The 25,024-nt window shown below is 40.0% G+C and overlaps 2 protein-coding genes across 3 annotated transcripts; one reads left to right on the forward strand and one right to left on the reverse strand.

Moving 5' to 3' along the window:
• Positions 1 to 133: 133 nt before the first annotated feature.
• Positions 134 to 4,221, forward strand: dhrs12lb (dehydrogenase/reductase (SDR family) member 12-like b). The gene is made up of 10 exons (XM_086270738.1): positions 134 to 204; positions 623 to 756; positions 836 to 918; positions 1,014 to 1,109; positions 1,227 to 1,308; positions 1,382 to 1,443; positions 1,585 to 1,689; positions 3,453 to 3,543; positions 3,663 to 3,800; positions 3,916 to 4,221. Exons 1-10 carry the CDS (start codon positions 149 to 151, stop codon positions 4,071 to 4,073), a joined length of 1,005 nt encoding a protein of 334 aa, XP_086126864.1. The 5' UTR covers positions 134 to 148; the 3' UTR covers positions 4,074 to 4,221.
• LOC147308487 (cullin-3-like) lies at positions 3,954 to 14,598 on the reverse strand. 2 transcript variants are annotated; one of them, XM_086270737.1, is made up of 16 exons: positions 14,490 to 14,598; positions 10,773 to 10,970; positions 10,532 to 10,645; positions 9,422 to 9,582; positions 9,173 to 9,287; positions 8,855 to 9,083; positions 8,590 to 8,735; positions 8,282 to 8,458; positions 8,000 to 8,170; positions 7,740 to 7,847; positions 6,847 to 6,971; positions 6,656 to 6,752; positions 6,403 to 6,537; positions 6,087 to 6,273; positions 5,527 to 5,672; positions 3,954 to 5,414 (listed from the first exon to the last, which is right to left on the reverse strand). In XM_086270737.1, the coding sequence occupies exons 2-16, from the start codon at positions 10,968 to 10,970 to the stop codon at positions 5,283 to 5,285; spliced, it is 2,241 nt and encodes a 746-aa protein (XP_086126863.1). In that variant the 5' UTR covers positions 14,490 to 14,598; the 3' UTR covers positions 3,954 to 5,282. The 2 variants fall into 2 exon arrangements, with proteins under 2 accessions (XP_086126863.1, XP_086126862.1); XM_086270736.1 differs by lacking the exon at positions 14,490 to 14,598 and adding an exon at positions 12,382 to 12,685.
• Between the last annotated feature and the right edge of the window lie 10,426 nt (positions 14,599 to 25,024).

The raw sequence follows: 25,024 nt of genomic DNA on the forward strand, positions 1-25,024 counted from the left end.
AAATGTTATTCCCGGTCAGAGTCGGCAGAGAGCAGCAAGCGCATCCCTCTCCTCCCGCCTCATGTGATTATGATCTGTCACACAGCTGCTTGAACAAGGACTGGAAAACTTGATGCACTTTGTTTGGGATTGTTCCTCATTTGAAATCATGTCTCTGTACCGAAATGCCATCTGGTTTTTGAATGGAATCCAGCAATATACAAGGTCAGTAGGATATCATTTTGGTGCTGATCTGCTGTGTGTAGGGATGTTGTCCAAAGATGCCTGGTAAATATCAATCTTTTTACTTGGTATTGTTTTGTTCTGTCTCTCTTTTTTTAAAACTAAAATTAAGATTTCTGCCCTGTGACATGCATTTCATGTTGTTTATTCAACCCTAAAAGCTGCTCCGCAGAGCCATATCAAAGGTCTGATCACTGTGTGGCACAATCATCACACAAACTGCCCTTTATGTACAGTTACAATAGTTCTATTGACAGCGCGTGTGTCTTGAGGATGACAGTCTCATCGTCTCATCATCTCAACAACAATGCAGGCTGTCAATCACAAGCCGCCTTTTGAGAAATGATCAGTCCTCGCCTTGAAGCATTACCTTTATTACATGTTTTCTGCACGCCCGTAGGAAGGGATACGAGGTGGCATCTAAAGAGTTTGATCCCCGGGACCTGGATGTGTCGGTGGTGGGGAGGTCATTTATGATTACTGGAGCCAACAGTGGAATTGGAAAAGCAACAGCCGTGGCTATAGCCAAGAAAGGTACACGCCGGAGGGTTGTGTTATCTGTCAAACATCACCACATAATGATAGCAAATAAAACCTGATGCTTTGTCTCCAGGTGGCACGGTCCACATGGTTTGTAGGAACAAAGATAAAGCAGAAGAAGCCAAAGAAGACATTGTTACTAAATCTGGGAACACGGTGAGAATATTGACTTTGAATACAGAAAGTAAAAAGCAAATAAAAAATCCCCTGATTTATGAGAAACAAAGTGATGCCTAATCTTCATATTCTAGGAAGTATACATCCATACTGTGGACATGTCCCAGTCACGCAAAGTCTGGGAGTTTGCAGAGGCCTTCAAGAAGCAGTATCCATCACTGAATGGTTTGGCATGTATCACCTTTATTCTTTATTACAATAAATAGATTTCATATCCTCTTTCCTAAGCTAACTGTGTTAATGGTTTAGACTAAGTTGTGTGATTGGACTTTTCTCTGCTTTGGCAGATAAACAATGCAGGGTGTATGGTGCACAAGAGAGAGCTGAACACTGAAGGGCTGGAGAAGAACTTTGCCACCAACACTATGGGTGAGATTTTCTTCTGATGGTCAGACTGTTGTCTTGCATAACAATTTTTCAATTTTTTAATTTCCTTTTTCAGGGGTGTATATTCTCACACAGACTCTTATACCACTTTTACAGAAGAGCCGGGATCCAAGAGTGGTATGATTACACGCATAAGTGCACACAAACAAAGTGTTCATCTGTATAGTGCAGACAGCATAATGCCACTCTTGTCCACGTTGTAGTGGGTCATGGTGTTGTAAGCACACTGATGTATTTATTCCCCCTCCTGCCTATTAGATCACTGTGTCCTCAGGAGGCATGCTGGTACAGAAACTCGAGGTCGATGACTTGCAGTCGGCAAAGGGCTACTTTGATGCCGTTATGGTCTACGCACAGAACAAGGTAAGACAGGAAGGTGTGGTCCAGAGTTTTTAAAAATTAAGTTTGAATCTGCTTTACATTGCACAATACCATGTCTGACTGGTTATATACAGTGGGGCAAAAAAGTATTTAGTCAGCAACTGATTGTGCAAGTTCCCCCACCTAAAATGATGACAGAGGTCAGTAATTTGCACCAGAGGTACACTTCAACTGTGAGAGACAGAATGTGAAAAAATCCATGAATCCACATGGTAGGATTTGTAAAGAATTTATTCGTAAATCAGGGTGGAAAATAAGTATTTGGTCACCTCAAACAAGGAAAATCTCTGGCTCTCACAGACCTGTAACGTCTTCTGTAAGAAGCTTTTCTGTCCCCCACTCGTTACCTGTATGAATGGCACCTGTTTGAACTCATCTGTATAAAAGACACCTGTCCACAGCCTCAAACAGTCAGACTCCAAACTCCGCCATGGCCAAGACCAAAGAGCTTTCGAAGGACACCAGGAAAAGTATTGTAGACCTGCACCAGACTGGGAAGAGTGAATCTACAATAGGCAAGCAGCTTGGTGTGAAAAAAAATCAACTGTGGGAGCAATCATCAGAAAATGGAAGACATACAAGACCACTGATAATCTCCCTCGATCTGGGGCTCCACGCAAGATCTCATCCCGTGGGGTCAAAATGATCATGAGAACGGTGAGCAAAGATCCCAGAACCACACGGGGGGACCTGGTGAATGACCTGCAGAGAGCTGGGACCAAAGTAACAAAGGTCACCATCAGTAACACACTACAACGGCAGGGAATCAAATCCCGCAGTGCTAGACGTGTTCCGCTGCTGAAGCCAGTGCATGTCCAGGCTCGTCTGAAGTTTGCCAGAGAGCACATGGATGATACAGCAGAGGATTGGGAGAATGTCATGTGGTCAGATGAAACCAAAGTAGAACTTTTTGGTATAAACTCAACTCGTCGTGTTTGGAGGAAGACGAATACTGAGTTGCATCCCAAGAACACCATACCTACTGTGAAGCATGGGGGTGGAAACATCATGCTATGGGGCTGTTTTTCTGCCAAGGGGACAGGACGACTGATCCGTGTTAAGGACAGAATGAATGGGGCCATGTATCGTGAGATTTTGAGCCAAAACCTCCTTCCATCAGTGAGAACTTTGAAGATGAAACGAGGCTGGGTCTTCCAACATGACAATGATCCAAAACACACCGCCCGGGCAACAAAGGAGTGGCTCCGTAAGAAGCATTTGAAAGTCCTGGAGTGGCCTAGCCAGTCTCCAGACCTCAACCCCATAGAAAATCTGTGGCGGGAGTTGAAAGTCCGTGTTGCTCGGCGACAGCCCCAAAACATCACTGCTCTCGAGAAGATCTGCATGGAGGAATGGGCCAAAATACCAGCTACTGTGTGTGCAAACCTGGTAAAGACCTATAGTAAACATTTGACCTCTGTTATTGCCAACAAAGGTTATGTTACAAAGTATTGAGTTGTATTTTTGTTATTGACCAAATACTTATTTTCCACCCTGATTTACGAATAAATTCTTTACAAATCCTACCATGTGGATTCATGGATTTTTTTTTTTTCACATTCTGTCTCTCACAGTTGAAGTGTACCTCTGGTGCAAATTACTGACCTCTGTCATCATTTTAGGTGGGGGAACTTGCACAATCGGTGGCTGACTAAGTACTTTTTTGCCCCACTGTAGGTCATTTAAAGTAATGGAGAAGACTGACGTAAGATGTAAAGAGGCCACATTGTGTTGTTCCTTTTCAGAGACAGCAGGTGGTGCTGACAGAACAGTGGGCCAAAGCCAATCCTGTCATTCACTTTTCTGTCATGCATCCAGGCTGGGTAGATACACCAGGTACACTCATTTGAGCAACAGTTGCAGTTTTTCTTGAACTGTATCTTAATTAGTCTTCCTCCTTTCTCAAAAACCACAAATACAATTAACAGCTAGATCTATTTTCTCCTTGTTTCCAGCTGTTTCTACATCAATGCCTCAGTTCCACCGGATGATGGAGGACAGGCTGCGTACTGTAGAACAAGGAGCCGACACAGTCGTGTGGTTGGCTTTGTCCAGGGTGGCTTCCAGAACACGCAGCGGGCAGTTCTTTCAAGGTAAACAACACAAAATGTGACGGGCTCCACCATATTTTCTGTTAACCTTCTCAGGTCAACTCAAGCATCGTCATCGTCTGGCGCCACCAGTTCTGACAGCTTACATGTGTTGCAGATCGGAAGCCTGTTCCCACCCACCTCCCTCTGGCTTGGACTCACAGTTCGGCTGAGGAGATTCAGAGTTTCATGACTCAATTGGAGAATCTATCCAAAGATTTTCAGTTGCAAGCTGACGCAGATCCCGCTGGACCTTGTAGACCACAGTTTGTCTAGTTTGTCTGCTACGTCATAACCATATGACCAGCTACTGGAAAAGGTGTCGTCGATTCTTAACAAGCCTCCTGTCTACAGCAACAGTTGCATGTTTATGAAACTGCGTTCTGTAGTGTCACAAAATATTGATTAAAGACGAAATAACTGACTTGATTGCATGTGCACTCATGTCTTGTATATTTACATTACAAAAACAGATTTCTGACTCGTGCTTTATATTTGGAAATTTGCACAAATGTCAACAGTGCTTAAATCTCAGATGTGCAGTTGATGTTTGATAAAATAGGAAAAAAATGGCTTTTCTGCACCTGATTGCTCAGTCTCCTTTATGGCGCCACATTGTTACATATTTGCACAATATTACGGCAGTATAAACCCAACCTAACAGATGGAATGTGGGGGGGGGGGGAAATGCCTATTATCTCAAATTCAGATAACTGAACCATGACCAAGCGTGCTGGGAAGGAAACACTTTCTTCTATATAAACACCAGATGACAGCGTTGTGTCCATTGGGAGAAAAGACTGTACTTGTGTTCTTGCAGAGCAGCGGGATAAACTAGATGTTTTCATCCTCAACTGTCTGGGTGTGGATTTAAATGCTATTTCCACAAAGGGTCAGCAGAGAGCAGTAAACGCTCCCTCTCAGCCCGCTTCCTTTCATACTGATCCGTCACAGCTGGTTGACAAACACCAGTAAATTAGTGGACTTTTTGCAATTGCTTGCTTGAAAAACTCCAGCATTTCATAATCGTTATTTTGTAAGAATCCACATTTTCCTTTTTTTTTTTTCCTTTTTTTTTTTTTTTTTAAATAATTTTATTTTTATACAGTATTGAGCCAAAAAAATAAGTGGTGCATTCACATTTTTCCCAAGGGATTCTTTTCAAGTTTGAGCTCTACAAGGGTAAAACAGTGAAAAGCTTGAAGCTGGATCCATCCATGTTAAAACTCTCAGGAAACAGGAAGTTTGGTCAGATTTAAAAATCATCTAGAAGATTTCGATGGATTCTTTTTTCCTGTAGTAAGATTTTTATTCCCCATTTATGTTTTTACTGTATTTTTTTGGAAGGGGCGATGAGTCGGGTTCCCAGTGTCTGTCTCTAAAAGAAACTTCCAGTCCATGCGTAACAACAGTCCAAAGAAAAACAACTACCCCTCCCCCTCCCTCCAGTCCAGTCTCTTCCTCGTCTCCTTCACAGTTCATCTTCTACGCAACGTAGGTGTACACTTTACGGTCCTCTGGTGTCCTCGCCAAGTATTCTCTTTCTATAAGTCCCTCTATCCGCTTTTTGATTACCACAGGGCTCGGAAGAAAACGTGCCCGGAGCTGCTGAGTGACCTGAGCAAACACACAAAAAAAAAAAAAGAAGAACAGAAAGTAACAGCATTAAAATTGTTGTTCATTATTTGAAAAATGAAAATGGATTCTGTAAAATGGACGAGTTCCTTACCTCTGCAACCAGGACATTGTGTTGCATCTTCTTCCTCGACTTCATGATTCGGACAATGGCTGCCTCAATCTCGTGCTTCCTGTCGTCATCCACTTTCTGCCGAGTCTCTTTCCTTTCAGGGTCTGATTCACCTTGTTTAGCAGCAACTGGAAAAATTGGATACAGGAACTGTATTACAGAAAGGAAGTGTCCTAACTCCACTTCAAAGAATGCTATGGTTACACAGCCACCATGTAACAGTAAGTATTTCAGAACAGAAGCCTTTACTTATGCATAGCCCTAAATAAAAAATTTTTTTTTTAAAAATTAAAAATAAAAATTAAAGTAAATTATTGTGTTTTTATTTTGAGTTAAAAAGCTGTATGATATTCTACTTGTGGTACTGAATCAGTCAGTATTAGATAATATAAGTACTAATATGAAATACTATTATATTTTTAAAAAGCACAGCGGTGATGACCCATATATCCTGGAGTGTCAGCCGAGACGGACAGAAAGGGTCCCGGAAAAGACACAAGACATCAGCGAGCTCTGGTGCATTACACACAGCCTTTGCTCACCTGTCTGAATTTTGACTCTGTGCAGTCTCGAGGTAAACTGATCGTTGACTGTAAACACGTGTCCATTTTCTATCTCCTTGGACTTGGGCTCCTTAGTGAGAATTCGCTGTGTGGGTTTCCCACATGCTAAAGACTGTAATGCTCGCACCAACTCTCGCTCTGGAATATCTGTCTCCTGCTGAATCTCCTGTAGAAAAAAAAAGAAAATTGGCTTTAAGTCAAAAACTGTGACACCAATATGTACAAAAACACACATATATAAAGACATTAAGTCATATAATGGTAGAGTGCAGCCATATAAAAAGTGTGTTCCCACCTCAAAAGTGCACTTTTCTCTGTTGTTGAAGAGCATGAGGATGGTCATCTGGAAGGTGGAGACCTGTAGAATGTGCTTGCGGGTGTTAGACCCTGTCACCTGGGCACCTCCCATACCCAACTCTGAACCATCCTCCTGCACATGGAGAAGGTTTAAAAAACATGTTTTGCTGCTTAACAGAAAGATTATGAAAATCCTCAATGATACTGATTTTAATTTCAATACTAAAGCAGTTTTGAAATGCAGAATCTACCTTTTTAACAGCTCCATAGAAAGTTGCGTTTAGGTCAGCTCCTCCCATGTGATGTTGTAATGTGAGCTGTCTACCACTGTGCTTAGCTAGGTAAAATCTGGTAAATAAAAACAAAGGCGGTGAAAACCAATAAATTAAAAGTACACTGAGATCTTCTTTGTATTGCAAAACATATGAAGAAAGAGGATTACCGTCTGAAGACTTCAAAGGCGTGTCTGGGAGCAGGGGGGATGGTGCATTTAGGTGTTGCAGACTGTGTGGGCCAGTAGCCAGTAGTTAGGACTCTTACTGTGAGGTCCACACCACTTAAAGATGCCTGGAACACGTACATGAAAAGCAGATAACATGACTACACACCCATTACAGCTTCAATGCAGAATATCTGGTATCAGACAGAGTAAGAGAGCGAGACAGAGAGAGATGGTACTCAACAAATCCTGAATAAAGAAAAAAAAAAAAAAATCAATGGGAGAATTTGGCCCCAAAAGAGACAATCAACAGCTAAATTAATGACCCTATGAGCCAATCATGTTGTTTGACTAACGCATATACACAGTAAAGCCTCCACTGTGTAGTTTAAGGCATGTCTACTATTGTATACCAAGTAAAGATGTGGGTCAGTGTACTTATCTTTCTGAGATTACTGTATTCATGAAGTAAATTAGCATTTGATATGTTCAAATGTTCCTTTGGGGTGAGGCAGAGACGATCACATCAGCACTCTGGACTCGAGAAGAACTTTGACTTCTAATCTAAATGTGCTTTGTGACCACGAGTTAATGCTCTCTAGTCATGCTTTAAAACAGGACTTCTAAATAATAACCTAAACAATGACTTCTTCTTTTTAATTTTATTGTGAGACATGACACCAAACATCACAAAGTGTGGAGATAAGGCACTGACAGAACATATTTCAAAATAAAGTGTGTGCCTAAGTTGAACATGCAAGGATGTGCTGTGTAGCTGTATGAATGTGCAATGCGTGGGTGTATGAGGCTCTATATCTGAAATCCTGCTGTGCTATCATAGAGTTCGTCAGCTGTGCTGGGTTTTTCTGTGTGCCTTGTTTTTCTGACTGACTTACTGATGTAGTTTGTATGTGTTGCCTGAACTCATCCATGGTAGTGTTGGAGATGCTCATGTCTCTGAACATCCCTTCCAGTTTTGAGGTGAACTGACAGCCGCACTCTGTCTGTAACAGAAAGAGATGAAGAAAATGACGTGAACCCTCTGACAAAGATTTAGACAGGTGAAGAGAGGAAGCACGAGATAAATGATATGAGAATGTACAAGTCCCGTGCATAAATTTATATACAAAACTACTACTTTTTGAATGGTTTTTACCTTGAGCTTAGAGATCATGTTCTTTTCTGAGTCGTCTGAGACACTCTTGTTACTGAGCAGCCGACGACCCAAATGCTGCTTGTAGTACCTTTCAAAAACATCCTTCTCCTGCATAAACCGGAACAACACCATGGCCTTGTCAAGAATCGACTCCACTTCCTGTTCCGTCAACTATTCAAACAAGAAAAGGGCAGAAACAAGATAAAAAGTAGAAGTCAACTGCTAACAGAAAACTCTAAATGACTTCCAGATCTACTCAAGGTTTCTGAAGAAGCCACTCACCCCTTTGACTCCCTTCTTGAGCTTGTCATCAATAAAGAGTGAAAGGTACTCTGGAGAGCGGGAGTTGAGGTTCAGGAAATACTCAAAGTCTCCAGCTATAGTTTGTTTGAAGAGTCTGTCGTTGTTGAAGGCCTCGAGGAGGAACCGATCAAATCGTGTTTTCAGGTCTAGCAAACCCTGTTCAAACGGTGGTAACAAAGAAGTTATGTAATCCAGCACGATACAAGTCTCTCTTGGTACTTTAAGCATGATTAACCTGATATTTAAATCTTCTAATGCTACACTTTTTTCAGATACCAGAGGCATACCTGAATGTAGTCAACGGGGTTCTTGCCCTCTCCCTCTTCTGACACCAGAGCTTTGCCTTGCTCTCTCAAGTAAGAGCTCATACACTCGCACATTGTTTTCAGGCCATTTGGCACACGACTAAACAGCTTGTACATGCATGCCAGGTCTGAGAGTGAGACGTGAAGTAAAAAACAATGAGAAAGGAAATTCTTTGCTGTTTTTTTTAATTTTTTTTATTTCTGAATTACGTGCACAGAAAAGTCATGAATGATTTAATGCTTTTACCTTCCGTCTTGCCATTCTTAAGCATATGGACCAAGCCAGAGTTCTCCATCTCCACAATGGTCTTCATGTGTTTTGAAATTAGCTCCCTTTCCACTACTTTGACAATGGGTTCCTCTGTGGACTTGTCCAGGCAATGCATAACTCGCTCAATCTCTTCATTGATTCTGGCCTCTACCTTCTTTATGTAGACACTGGCACAGTTTTCTGCTAAGAACTTTTGGCTTTCCATCTGAAACAAGCACATATTATGTGTTGTTATAGAAATTATTTAGAATAGCAACAAAAAGATGGAGTAAAAAGTGCATAGCACAGACTCACCTGGAAAAATTCTGCTGACATATCTAAGAAAGGACCCTCAAAGTCCTCCTCGTATACAGACCTGCCATCTAGGCCTAGAATCATCAGCATCTGGCAGGCATTTCTGATAGCTCCCCTGCAATGAATTGTAGAGCATTCGAAATAAGGCCAGGAAACTAGCCCATCACTCAATTTTGTACTTGAACAAATTTTCAGTTCTGCAGTAAAAGTGTTCTAAAGACCAAGAAGTGAAGCACTATTCTTTCACACCTGTCTACAACCTCTCCCTTTCTTTCCCGTGCAATCATGTCCAGTAAGGTCTGTCGGAGGTGATCCCGAATGCAGCCGTAGCGCACCACCTGGTCTCTGAATATGATGAGGCCAAGGTTGTAGACATTTTCCACATTGTTTTGCTGAACATAGACCCTGTCCTAGAAGACATGAGAACAGAAGATGCAGTTTTCTATGAAAATATGTACTATGATAAACTATGGTATGAAAAAAGGGATGGATTTGCTGTACTGCGATTATACAAATACATAGTAGCATATGTAAATTTACAAAGTAAGAAGTGGCTTCCAATAAGGTAGGTTATCAGCCTTCAGTAGATTAAAACAAACAAAAAAAACCCACTGTCTGGGCTAAAGAAAGAGGACAGTACAGAACTAAAGAACTCCAGGACAGCTGTGTAGTCTCTGTACTGACGGTACCATTGTTTACCCTACTGTTTTCTAAGGAGCTTGGAAAGAAAAGCGTCTGGACTTCTTTGAGTTGCTTGAAGACGTTTCACCTCTCATACGAGAAGCTTCTTCAGTTCTAAGGTCAAATGGTGGAGAGTCCCAGATTTAAACCCAGTGGGAGTTTCCCCCCAAAGAGGGACAACGGACCCCCTGATGATTCTCTACCTAATCACATGAGCCAAGGTGTGAAAGCGGGTGTGAGTCACAATCAGCCAGGGTTTCGGGTGAGCTCATTGTGAAACCTGGCCCCACCCTATCATGTGATTTCCTGAGGTCAGATGACCCAGGATGTGAGTAGGCGTTAAGGCGTCTGGGAAGGGATCGCAAAACTGGATTATAGATGGCAGACAGTTGGTGTCGTAAACCACCGCCTCTGTTTAAAGATAGTCGCTCACAGTGGACGTAAATGACTTCTTTCACTCCTCTTTCAAACCATCTGAGGAGTGAAAGAAGCCGTTTACGTCTACTGTTAACACAAATGACCATCCCTTAAATATCACAAAATTATTTCCATGTGCAAAAACACCAAACAAAAGTTACAAATGCTCTATGAAATCTTAAAGATCTTTTACAATTACTGATGTCCAGCTTCAGAACTTTTTACATGAGGAGTATGACTAAAACACAAAAGCATACCTACCATGTACATGAGGATGTCTCTGATCATGACCATGGCAGTCTGGTGGTCATTCCAGGCCTGATTCAGTGTTTGCAGAAAATTATTATTTAAGGAGTTTAGGACATCTTCCCGTACCTGAAGATATAAATAGTCAAATAAAGTCATCTCAACATCTGGTGTGGTATTATGAATAATTGTCTTCTTTTCAGATCGATTCTCATCATTGTCTAAAATACTTTGAAACTGATGAAAGTTTCTTTACCTTGTTGATGAGGTGCTCAGTGACCACCTCCCTCAGGCCTGTGTACAGCTTCTCCCCATGTTTGTGGAGCACCATTGTGTAGGCGTTCCTGTACAGCTCCTCAAAGCTCAGTCCACTGTTGTTTTTCCTCTGAATCTCCTGGATAGCATTCTTTAGAAGGTCCCAGATGTTGTTCACATATTTCTCATCCATTGTCATCTGTGAGAGACAAATATTAAATTCAGATACTTTGATTAATGCCTTTTTTGTTTACAATGAAAAAGGATTAGTCTTTCCAAAGCAGGTCTATCTGATGTATCTCATGTCTTTTGTATACTCTTGCATATGGTCAGTAACTGTTTTGTAAAAATATAAAGACATAACTTTTTTTCTCCCTTCTGTTGGAAATTAGTGTAGGAATGTTGAAAGCCACATCTCTGAACCTGAATATTATGCCAAAAACAAGCAAGGGTGGCTTGTTTAACAGGTTACCAAACGCCCTGCTTTCTGCTTCATAAAAATAATAATAACTTTTTTTCTTAATTTATGACAAACAATTAAACTCTCTAAATCAAGAAATAAGGCCACTGAGTCATACCATTTGAAAACAACTGTACCTATAAAAGAGGTAGGTAAGTAGGAAGTAGATGTGAATTCTCTCAGCAGAAATCTTAACCTGATTTCAGTGGAGAACAAGAGCCAAGCTGTTCAATCTGCTAGAAATGTTTTCTCAATTTTTTTTTCCTTCTATAAATACCGTTTTTTCTGACAGTTGCATATTACTGGGACTGTAAATGGCGTGGTAAAGCTTTTATCTCTTAAGGGAGTCTATTATGCATTTTGAAAAGGTGTTTAGGATCATCATCCATATCTTGATTGTGTGTTCATTAAACAATGGACCATTTCATTTTTTTCTCTTTTTTGGCCAAATATACCTCGCTAGCTACTGACAAAATCATTCTTATTTTTGCTTCATCATCTGTTTTGGGTTTTTCTTTTTCTAAACTGTCCTAAATGTATCAGGCTTGATCAGATGCTTATATGCAAACGTCTAAGTGTGAATTTGTGGTAGGGGTGGCTGTGATGGGTTGGCCAACATCAACACCATAACCTGTTCAAGTTATTTTGACCATGTTTACTTTAGCACCTTGTTGGGATGAAGTTGCGCTAGCTCTCCAGCTAACTCTGCATGACAATGTGTGTTGATATCCTCCGCGGGCGGAAGCAAAAGCATAGCGTGAATAAATAGCAACAAACAACCCTGCTTATCGTTACCATAGCGCACTGATACCTGCAGACTGACTTAGCAAATGTCAAGACAGCTAACACGGCCAGGCCCGCTACTTAGCTAGCAATCTTCTCACTGAAGTTTCAATTAATGCTAACATAAGCTCATGACAAATGACGGTGACATTTATAAACCAATAAGCCAGCTAGCATTAATTAAACTGCACGATAATACGCCCAAGGTAACTGCTGAGATTGAAGCAGTTTTCGCTTGAGTGACATTTTTTTTCTTCGATTGAGCAACTAGTTAGCAGGCAATTACTAGCATAAAGACCTGTCATCCCCTGACTCGTCTCATAGTTTCGGCTCATTTTACAAAGCTCATACAGTTTTCAGTACTCACAGGAAAGGCTCGTATCCTCATCTTGGTGTCCTTCTTGGGGCCGCTTTTTAGGTTGGACATGATTAGTTGCAACGACTATCCTTTCTAAGTTGACTTAAAGACTACATGAAAGGCAGCTGCTAATTTGCTTTCAGCGCCCGGAAAGCGACAGAGAAACTCGGTGACCTCCCCTGTGGGAATTAGGTCGCCCTGTGTGTCTGTTGTGTTGTTGTCAGTCGTTCTCCTCAGTGGTTTTGGCTAGTGTTAGCTTGTATGCAGTGATGGCGGACGGCTGTTCTCCACTGCGCAATCCGAAATCTCGCGAGAGGAGAAAAGTCACTAACAGGTGCATTCCACAGGTTGGAAGTTAGCGGTTCTTTTTTTTTTTTTTTTTTTGAATAAGCTTTATTGACAAAGCACAAAATATAGATCCAAATTACAAAAACACAGTGTCCGGGGGTTTGGTAAAAACCAAAACAGAGCAGTCTAGTAAAGAATCACATAACATTGAACAGGGAACATAGGTTTATGGTTTTGACAGCGTTTACATTTTGGGAATGTTGTATGGTTCTAACATATTGTTTGGTTTCATTTAAAAAGCACTGAAAGGATGGTTTTGCGTTAGAAAATTTCAATTTATGTATATGAAATTTAGCCAGTAATATCAGTAAATTAATAAATTAAAATTTGTTTGCCCTGTCCGTGGGGTACTTAAAGAAACCAAACAGTATTTTCTCATAACAAAGAGAGAACTCAGAAAAGATAAAAGAAACAACAAAAACACAAGCATAAGTTAGACGAGATAATCCCTACGCTTTCATGAGTAAAACTCTCCCTTTACTGGATAAATCCCACTGCAGCTAAGCATTTAGCTTATGTTTTATTCAAAATTGGAGTGAAATTATGGAAGAACCTGGTGGATTGATTTTTATTAATGATGATACCAAGGTAAGTGACAGACTCTTTCACTGGGATGCCAGCAACAGATAGACTGGTACAATTTCTAAGGGCAAGCAGTTCACATTTGCCAATGTTTAAGTGGAGTCCTGAAGCTAAAGTAAAGGCATTAATTGTGTTAATAGCTATCTGCACCTGTGAAGCATGTTTTAAAAAGAGAGTTTGTTTTGCTGCAGATGAGCCATACTCTCTTAAATATGAGGCGGCTTCAAATTCGAAGAGTTCCAAATTTTGACAGAGATGACTGATTAGGGCTTTATCCCAGAAACGTTTCATTAATGACAAAATATCTTCAATCACTTTTTCATGTGTTAGAAGGGAATTATTAAGTTTCTAGTAGCAGCTCCTACAAGTTTGGGCAGCATTAGGATTGAGAAAGACTTGAAGTGATACTGCTTTGTGGTCCGTGAGTGGAGTTGGCATTATATTGACTATAACATTATTTCTAAGTAATCAGAGACTAACCAGAAGTCAATACGGGATTTAGAAGAGTTGGATTTGTTACTCCATGTAAATAGTCTGGCTTTAGGGTTTTTAAATTCTCCAAATGTCTATTAAATGAAATTTTTTGCATAAATGTATTTAAACAACAGGACAGAGTTATTTGAGCTAGGTGGCCATCTGTCTAGTGAAGGATCTGGAGGAATGTTAACATCGCCGAGTTAGATGTCGAGTACTTTTCTGGAGATGTCTTCTTGCTTTTGCTCAGGGACACCTGAGAGCCTGAGGTTCCATCTCCGATGGTATCTTTCAACTTCGTTGACTTTCAGTTCTACTTGAGACAATCTGCTGCTGTTTTTCTTACAAGTAGCTTTAACTGTTTTGGTGACATTCTTCAAAGATTCTACTTCCAAGAACATGAAGCCAATAGACTTCTTCATGACCATAGCCTCCAGATTATCCAGAGCGCTCATTAATTAAAGTAGCAATGTTGTTTTGCACATCAGCAAGAGTTATATCACCTTTGTGTTTTTTACCATCGGAGAACAGCGTCTACCTCGGTCGCCATCTTGGCTCCGTTAGCGATTCATGTCTTACATACCTTGATGGTTACATCGGCAATAATAATTAGACAATAAATAAGTGAAGTATTAAGTAAAGTATTTTATCAACCGTTTCATCTTAAAGTAAAACACAAGAAAGAACAATGTATAGAAAAAATATTCAATTACCTTTTGAATCCTTTATAGTACCCTCAACTTTATCACTTTATTCATCTCTCACTGCCATTTGTAAACGAGGACATAGGTTGCTAGGAGATAGATATTGGAATTTTGTGAAATATATTGTAGTTTGACTCATGGAGGGGGGGGGCTTACTGGGCTTAAGCCCGGTGTCGGAGGGGGGGTTACTGGGCTTAAGGCCGGTGTCGGAGGGGGGGTTGCTGGGCTTAAGGCCGGGTCAGACTGTAATTTGTTTCATAGTTAGATGCCTGGCTGACAACTGTATAAAACAAAAACTGCACACACTATTCGAAGCACATAGCGCACAGTCGTAAATTCCCCCTAATTTTGGTATGATCCGAGCTCGGACACTAGCCGACTGAGCACAGCATTTAGGCAGGTGAGGGGAAGAAGCTGCTGCGTGCGAATTTGCTATAGGAGAAGTGCAGACAGAGGAGAGCTTAAGTTTGACCAGGTACCAAAGCAAATCATTCGTACTGTACAAATAATGTAAATATGACGGTGTATCACAAAATATTGATATCAAACTGATCACTTGACCCATATTACGTTACTTGCTCTTTGAGTGAATCAACAAATGGCGAAATGAAAAGCTGAACAACAATGCTGTTTTTTTTTTTTTTTTTTTAGAGAGTCTTTACTTGTGTTTATTTCATATTTTCAGTTGTTACCCTCCACGGCTAAATAAAGCACTCTAAATCGGTTTCAGTAAATGAAGGAAACGGTTTCCAAGGCCTAATCCGTGGATCGACTTCCTTCGAGGCGTGGACGTCTATCAGCAGAGAATGTACCTTCACCTATCAGCAGAGAATGTCCCTTAGTCTGTAACACAGTCAAATATATTCTCAAGTAATATTCAAGCATGCCATTCAGCGTGTTAGTACGAGCTCGGGAGCAGCTTGGGAGAACAAGAAAACAGAGACTGCTTTAGATTGTCTTCCCAAAGTGACTCAACTTTATTCACAAGTACAACAGTTTATATAGAGGGTAAAATTCATGAGACAGCAGATTTATCAGTTTAAACCAGTACAGACCAAGATAAGGCAGCGTCTTCCTGCCCATGGGTGAAGAAGCATCCTTTGTGTAGTTTATCAGTTCAGCTACAATTGTGATTATCTCAGCGACATATTTTCAAGGCACAAAACGAAGAGTTCTTACATTAGTGAAATCTGAAACAAACCATTTGGCCTTCAACAGGCGTCTAAAAGATTAAGAAACTAATGTAGCTGAGGGAGTGATCTCTGTGGTATTTCAACCTTGTACCAGCCTGTGATTCTCACACATCAATTCTTGGGTCAAAGAGAAAAATAACTAAAACAAAGGGGCCTTATTGAATGACAGAGTTTTCCTGTATAATGTCACTATAAAACAATATCCAGTAAATGCTACCATGGTACTAAAATACCTAACAGTAAATGTACTGATTTACACAACAATGGGCATAAGGGGCTTCTTTCAAAGTAAAATCTCAGGTAAATGTCATTTTATATATTATGCTTTGTATGTTGTTTAATATATTTCTTTGCAAACAAGAGGAATTTCAATAGACTTCAGTATATTTACAGTTGAAACCAGACATTTACATACACCTTTGGGGAAATAAACATAAAGCATTTTTTTTTACTGTTGAACATCAAGTAAACTTTTTTGTTTTAGATAAATAAATATTGAAATATCTTTTAAATTAATTAAACGTCAGAATAAAGAGAGAGAGAGCTGTCTATTTTTTTTTTTTACCACTTTCATCAAATTTAGGAGTATATATACACTAAGTTTATTGTGTCTTTAAAAAATAAGAAAACTCCAGATGATTCCATTCTGAGCTTAAGAAGCTTCTGATAGGTTAGCAGAGTCCATGAAAAATAAACATTTAGTCTGATTTGATGTTTTACAATTTAAAAAGTGATTGTGTTTATATCTGAAGAGTTTGTAAATATCTGGTTTCAACTGTGTATTTGATGATGGTGGTGTTTGTCTTGATTGTCAGCACAGAGAGGGAGATGGAGAGGAGAATGAGGACAGAAGAGAAATGGAACAAGAGCCAGGTGAGGCAGACATGTTAGTCAAATGGTTGTTTGCCAAAATTCATTAGAACATGTATCTAGTACCTAGTGTATCTTTTTGGAATACTTGAATAATATTGACCCTGAAAGTGTCATTGATAGGTTCGTTCAGTGCTACTATATTTTGATTCTGGTTCTGTCTTGGTTAAGTCCTGAAGTAGTCCTGATTTTGAACTGTTGTAGTCCTGTTTTAATTCCAGGTCAGTTCTGGATCTTGAATTGGGGTTTAGCAACTCCACCCCCCAGCCTCCCACCCCCCTTCCAATCCCACATGCATACCACCCTTTAGGGCTAAACTCTGGGTGTATAAAATGTCTGGCTCCGCCTCTGGTTTGACTATGCTCAGTGTCAGCGTTGCTTCTTTCCGGTCCCTCCCTCACTCTTTGAGATGCCCATGGTCAAATATCGATGATTGACCCGCAGCTGGAAGACTGAATATCGCCTCACTGTCATGACGACACTTTCTGAAAGAGAAAATTAAATTCAACAACACAGAGATAAGAGCACTACGGAAGAGGATTAGGGCCACTGGGGAAAAAGGCGGTAACATCTTTTTTTCTTCCAGAATTCTGAGAAAAAAAAGTCAGAATTCTTACTTTTTCCCCAGAATTCTGGAAAAGAAAAGAAAGACATTACTGCTCTTTTCCCCAGTGGCCCTAATCCTCTTCCGTAGAGCACTGTTTCAATGTCTGAGGAAATAAATAAATAAACCTATTCACCTCTATAGTGCTGTGAAGAAGTATTATTCCCCTTTCTAATTTTCTGTCATCAAATAAAGTTAGACAAAGGTAACCCGTGTAATTTTCAAAGAATGCAAATTTTCAATTTTCATGATTTTATTTATTAAGAATAAAGCATTATCCAAAACTACCTGGAGTGAAGTAGGCTAAAAGATTTCAAAAAGCAACACAACCGCCACAATCTAAAGAAATTTAAGAACAACTGAGAAACCAAGTCACTGACATCTGTCAGTTTGGAAATGGTTAAAAAGCCATTTCTAAGGCCTGGGGACTCACAGTGAGAGCCATAATCCACCAATGGAGAAAAACTTGGTACACAGGGGATCCTTCCCAGGAGTGTCCATCCTACCAAAATTACTACAAGAGCGCATCAACGACTCCTCCAGGAGTTCACAAACAATCCCAACAGCATCTAAAGGACCTGCAGGCCTTGCTTGCAAAAAATGGCAGCTGTGGGAGTTCCAAGGAAAAAAACACTGCTGAGTAAAAAGGAGCACAAACACTCGTCTCACATTTGCCAAAAAAACATCTTCATGATCCCCAAAATTTGTCTGTGGACTGATGATACAAAAGTTGAACTTTTGGAAGGTTTGAGTTTGATTACATCTGGTGTAAAACTAACACAGCATTTCATAAAAAGAACATCATAACAACAGTCCAATTGATGGTGGTAGTGTGATGGTCTTGGGCTGCCTTGCTTCCTCGGGACTTGGACGAATTGATGAATTCTGCTCTCTACCAGAAAATCCAGAAAGAGAACGTCCGACCATCAGTTTATGCCCTGAAGTTCAAAAACACTTTGGTTATGCAGAAGGACAATGATCTGAAACACAGCAGCAAGTCCACCTCTGAATGGCTCAAACAAACAATATGAAGGTTTTGGAGTGGCTTAGACTTTAATCAGGCTGAAATGCTTTGACTTGACCTCAAATAGGCCATCCATGCTTGAAAACCCTTCAGTGTGGCTCTATTAAATTCTGCAAAGAAGAATGGTCAAAACTCTTCCATGGCCACAGTTACCTCAAACAGTTACCTCAAACTCTTGATTCCAGTTCCTGCTGCCAAGGGTGGCACAACCAGTTATTAGTCTTGGGAGTCATTTTTTCTCATAGGGCCCTTAATTAATAAAATCATCATCAAAAAATGCATTTTGTATTTGCTTGGGTTTACTTGGGTTACCTTTGTCTAATATTAAAATTGCTTTGGTTTGAAACATTTAATCATGACAACGATGCAATAAACTGAGAAATCAGGAAGGGGCCAGATGTTTTTACACAGCACTGAAAGTCCAAATCAAGTCTGTAGTGAAAACTACATCTATTATCCCCTAAAATGATACTATGAGCTTATCTTAGAGAGCCGTAAAGAGACAAAAACATCTCACGAGCACACATTTTATAGTAAAATCACTCTATTTTTGGACTACCTAATATCACAAAGTAATAATGATATGAGTGTACCTCTGCATTCTGCTGCCATGATGGGAACTGATGCATTCTTTCTGAGATTACTTCCAGCTTTCCTCTTCAGGCCCATGTTTTCCAGCTCCAGCTTTCTGATATCTGCTTGCATGGCGCTGATCACCTGGATAATTCTCCTTTTGCTGTCCATGGTGCTGACCGCAGTCTTTTCCACCCTGTCTGCTTCTCTCTTGAAGGTACTCAGCCCACCTAGACACACGTTCTATTCCCACAAATATGCTTTCATTTAAGGCTCATTACACAGCTCTCCTTTGGGTCAACAAAGATATAAGCAGCCAATCAGCAGCAGCAATCTAGTCTGTCATCAGACTGTTGGTGGTGGGGTCACCTGGGGTGAGTGCTATTTTCTTCTTAGTGACCTGATGCCTACCACTTTCCCTCCTCCTGTTAAATATTCATCTGCTCTGTCAATGTAAAGGAACAATTGGTGCTTGGGAGAGGCTTGCCTGTGGTCTAACTGTCTGTCAAGAAGATACAGTGAACCTGTTCCCCATGAACTTAGTCTACCTCTCAACATGGTGCAAATTCATATAGACTGAGGAATAAATTATTAAACTTATGGTTTACACTTTTTTTGTGTCTTAACTTTAATAATTATTTTCTGCCCCAAAAGCCTGGACTGGATTATGTGGCAATAGTAGTAATAATTTATTATAACATCAAAATGGCCATCTATGCCCCTTTGCTGATGCTTTCTAAATCATTATGGCTTGCAGAGGTAGTGCAAGTGAAATCACAGAGCTCTGAAAATTGCCTTCATTCATAAAAGAGTGAAAATATATGAAGTGCATTCGCAGATGACTTCTGCTTGTATCCATGAGCTTACAAATGTAAAGATTGATACAATATTTATTGTACAAATGCACCAAATGTGCAAAATTAAAAGGACTAGCCTGGGTTTTATGCTGCTTTGCTGCTCTCTAGTGTCCAGTAGTCCAATAGCATCATGCTTACAAAATAACCTGCATAACACTGACCTCTTTGGTAGAAACTAGTATCTCATATATCTGACCACAGCAAATAATGCTGCTTTAGATTTTCTCATAAGTCTTTTGTAAGCTGAACCCAGCACACTTCAAGTGTAAGCAGGTGCTGCGAAACATGCCAGCTGCTGTGCATCTAACTGAAAATTACACATCATGAGGATGTTACTTCATGATGTCCTCGTGATGTGTGATATTGGAGGTAAGACTCAACAACAATGGCAGATATGAAACTGCACACAGACCTCTGCCTCAATATTAAGCTGTCTGTTTGTTTGTTTTCACACCGCACTACATAATCTAAGTTCCTCCCAGTGTGGTGTGTGAGCTGTTTGTGTGCTGATAACAACCCAACAGATAAGCCCTATGTGCTGCTGACACACTGACACCCTTCAGGTGATTGTGTAAGTGAAGACTGAGTGCAAGACAGCTGTGTCACAACATGGGTTGTGTTTTAACTCTTGGTTGTATACAGAAGAAGGAAAAATCATTTAAAAAAAGAATATTTACTATACATTCCCAAATGTCCAGCAGGTGGCGTGCACTCTAATTTTTGTGACACAAAACTGGGGCTAATGTTGTGAAGCTTCATGTGCAAGCACATGATATCCTCCATCAGCAGCAGGGTAAGCCCAGAGCCCTCTAATAGTAAGAGTCGCAGAGGCAGAGAGGGTTCAGAATGCAGCAAATGCATTGATCTGCAGTAGTTTTTATACCACAGTAAAGTGCATGTGGTTAAGTCTTTGTGTACTCCTCTACCTTTCTGACAATTTTTGAGCTTGTTAATGTGTTTTTAACATTATATGCTAACCAACAGCAGCCACAGTTTAACATTTATTGTTAGGTTTTAGTGAACTTGGGTAAACATTTCAAAATCAGTTGTTTTCTACCTGTCAGGGTTTCTTCATTGTGGCTTCAGTAATGCCACAATAAATTCATACTGCAAATAATCTTAATGGCAGAATGAGACTGACGGGTGACTTTCAATGATAGCATGAGAATAACTGTGTTTGCTTTGGAAATATTTTGGTCTCCAGAGCTTAAAATATTCAAATTCAAAACAAACATCTAGTCCAACTTTCTGTGTGACAGAGACAGGAATTTATATATCTTGCATGTGGACAACAATGCTACTCAACACTTCACATCTACACAGGGCAGATTGCATTAAAACACTCATTATTGTGTATCATGTCTCATAGAGCATGTTTTTTTTCACAGGCATTATAAGACTTTTGCTATTATAAGACACTTTAGTGGGATTAATACATATTCATATTTTTAAAACATGTTTTATCTGCTGTTGTGTGCTGTGCTGCATGGGGACGCTGCACTCACTCAGAGATAAAAGCATACGTGTACATTCATCCCACTGACACCAAGAGGAGAAAAATAGTTGGCTCACTTTAAAAGAACAATGACAATGACTGTAACTATGGATTAAAACATCAACATATACACAAATGCAATCATATTCAAGAACACATTTGCACATTTTTTTATCTTACAAAGTCCAGACCACTGTAAAGGGTAATGTTTAGGTCATTAAAAATTAATAAGTGTAAATCTTGGAAAAACTCAGGGAGATGAATCTCCAGGTTAGGGTGCTGTTTCACTGCAGGGAGTCTTCAGACCTGTGGTTCGTGTGCTGAGAGAGTGTTAACAGAGAGAAAAAAGCAGAAAATGTACATACTTTTTAGACGAGTCAATGCATGATGGCATGCGATGTAGTTGTTATAAATAAAATTTTAGAAATGAATTAGCTGTTGATGTTAAACAAAGTGTGACTAGTGTCGTTAGTTATGAATTCATGGATTTGTATTGACAGTTTACACTAATACTAAAATACAGGATCGGTATGACAACACACACAGAATTCAGTTCTATAAAAATGCATATATTTATTAGATTCTCTATTTAGCCTTATTTGATTATTTTTTTCAGAGCTGGTTTCCATATTTTAAATTTACCTTGTTTTTTTTTCGGTCTGATTTGTTTCCTTTTCCTTCCCTCTGATTTTACCATCTGCTGAGATGCAACATTATACACAGTGTGACAGTCAACAGAACCATAAGCCTAAAAACAGTATTTATGAGACTGCTACAATATGCAAATATACTCTTTATTTTTAGCCATGTTTCAGAAAATAGCTAGCTGTTTCCCTGATTATTGTACAATTATTATTTTATTACTCTGAATCTATACATTCGTTAAAACAGACCAGACAACAATAAGCAATAATGTTATTTTCGCACTGACATTCACACCTATCGGTAATTTAAAATTACCAATTGACCTAACCCCATTATCTGCATGTCTTTGGACTGTGGGAGGAAGCTGGAGTGCCGGAGAGAACCCACGCAAACTCCACACAGAAAAACCCCGGCCAGGCAGTGGAATCAAACCCACCAACTTCTTGCTGAGTTTGAGTCCAGGCCTTACCTAGCGTGCTAATCGTCACACGCCACATTATGTTATATCACAATATAGTAATATTAATTAATATTTAATATAATATTTAGTTATTTAGTTGTGTGTGTGGGGGGGTATAATATATAAAACATAATTTTGAATTCATTAGGCTACTTGTTCTTGGTTGATATTGTGTGTTTGCTAGCTTAAGCTGGCATATCTACAAATTTATTGGTGGATAATCAATTAACATGTTTCAATGCACACGTTAATTGATTACCCAACAACTTCACAAACTTCTGTGCAGCTAAAAACCTAGTTCCAGGAACTATTTCTGCAAAATAAAATAAAATAAAATAAAATGGTCCATTGGAGTGAACGGAGATGATGCGACTTTTACTAACCGAGGGCTCTGGGTAAGCCCAAAGGGCGACGGTATAAAGTAGAGGTAATTGATTTTTTTTTCTTTGCAAGTGATTACAGAAGCAGAATTTAATACGTGGCTTTTGCAGCCCTTTCATCACTGCTCGTTGCTTTGCAAATTTGACACCAGAGGGTCGGGACAAATGCAGCTCCCTTCAGAATACCGCACTCATCATTTTAGCCAAGTTGCTGTTGACCTGGTGCCAGCACTACAAAACAGGACAAGTAATTTAATTTGTCACCACCGCTGACCTTGAAGCAGGGAATGTAGGCTACCAGAATCCCAATAGGGAGGCTTCAAGAAAATGTCCTGGGAGCTCGGAGAGAGAGAGAGAGTGGGTCGGACTGTTCTGCTTGAAGCATCACACCCGTTCCCTCATGTCTAAAGGAATACATTTGTCCTTCAGGTATGCATGCACAGATTAATGAAGGTCTAATTCTGTTTTAAAGGTACTGGGGCGCTGTCTCTAAGGGCAGAGGTGATCAAATTACCCATGATTTAATTTGAGGTTTAACATCAGATCTTTAAGAGTATAGCAACACAACACTTCAGTCTTTGAACTGAAGTTTTCTGTGCTCTGTCTAGCTATTTTTGTGGCATAAAATCTGAAAAATGACAAGTATGCAGTGCTTGTCCTTCGTCAAAAATGTTCCTCCTTAAAGTGAAAAAAAAAATACTGTAGCCAGGGAGTAAACACCATCATAGCAACAGATAACACGACTGCCAGAAAGCATACCGTCAGCAGGCAGTACCACCGTAATCCAAGTCAAGATGTCCACCTGCATGAACTTAATAGCGTCATTACTCGGGAGATACATTACACTGAAGTGTCATTTCCCTGTGCAAGAGGCTCTAAATCAAGGAGGGCATGAGAAATGTAGGGTGCATCGGCTTTTATTATGTGATGCATGCCAAGTTCTCTGATGCCTCTGTCTTTCATGTTTATATACCTCACAAAGTGTTGAGGCAGTATTTCATTTGATTGGCTTAAACACATTTAAAGGGTTGTTTCAGAAGGCCTCGCAGTAAATATAAAAAAAAAAAAGAGGCAGAGAAACTGCTCGGTCATTGTGTTTCTGTGCAGCTGTTTTGTCTCTTTGAGCTGTCGCCACAGTTACCACGATGATATGACACTGATAGGTTATATAAATTCTCAGATCCCCAAGTGTTCTGTTACTTTATTACACATTAGTAAGGTCCCGAGGGAGAGCGCATTCCCAATCCTATCTCTCATCACCCAGAAGCAACAAATGTACTAATGACCTCTTGCAGCCGTGTGATGTGACGTGATGCGATCTGATGGTAACTGCAGCCCTATCGAGCTGACATCTTATATCACCCTGGTCAGAATTTAATATTGGTCGTAAAGTCTAAATATAAGGCTTCAGCGACTAAGTTGTTTAACATAGAGCTGCTCTAACTGTCTGGCAAAAACACACACGCAGGGGTAAGAAGGCTTGAAGGTGGCGTGTTTACTGCTTGCCGAGATGTTCTGCTTTTGAGATTATTATGATGCGTGTGAAATGTTGCAGCAACTTCGACCAAGCTGTTTAAAAGAAGCTTTTAAGCAGCGTCCTCCTTTTCCAGCATGCCAGTGTTTCAAATAGAGACCTGTAGGTTTTCCAGCCATTTGGCACGGTCTTTAATGACATAGCTCATAGCCACAGTCCCATTTAGCAGCCTTCATTATGACTCACTAATCATAGGCTACATTTGTTTTTCTTTTTCTCTCTTCTCTTTCTCTCTACCTCTTTCTTTCTGAAAACTTTTAGGCCTCTGCCTTCCTTTTACCATTCTGTTTATCTTCATCTTAGCGAGATGAATCCAGTAAGGACGCCAGAGCTGCTACTGGAGAAAGTGTTTGTTGACTTTTCGGCACAGACTGGTGCTCTGTAGGGGAGCAGTCTGTTATTTATGGCTCAGGGCCTCATGTGATTGGCTGAAGAGAGATGTAATTATGTCTGGCGCTTTTTAGAATTGCAATAGGTGCCGTGTTGAGTTCACTGGTTGCTAGGTTACTAAGTGAAAGGATTTGTACTGTATAGAAAAATTTCTTTTTCATATAGCCTTTGCTTGCTGGTCAGTGACTGTTCTTACCCTCGGCCCATTGATGCAATTCTTACTGAGTAACTCATTGTGGCTAATTGTAGATGTGCCCAGATAGTGTGTGGATGTTATCTGTGTCCTGTTAGGGATTAATTCAGAATTTTGTACAAAACAAGGTGAGCAAATGTTATTCCTTCATCAGTTACCTTTGAACTATTTTGAACAAGAGGAATGGAAACAGCAGCCAAAGCCAGTTTCAGTTCTAAAGATGCCTGACTGGTATTTTAAGACAGGCTTGAAATGAAGAGAAAATATTTGGTGTGCAGTCGTTGTCAGGGTGAAAGTACTTTTGAGCTGATAGGAAGTAACACAAA

This window comes from Aulonocara sp. 'chitande type north' Nkhata Bay, linkage group LG18 (assembly GCF_057382095.1).
Source record: "Aulonocara sp. 'chitande type north' Nkhata Bay isolate Kocher_YH1m ecotype deep benthic linkage group LG18, A_spYH_male_GT1.1, whole genome shotgun sequence".
In the NCBI taxonomy this organism is placed as follows: Eukaryota; Metazoa; Chordata; class Actinopteri; order Cichliformes; family Cichlidae; genus Aulonocara; species Aulonocara sp. 'chitande type north' Nkhata Bay.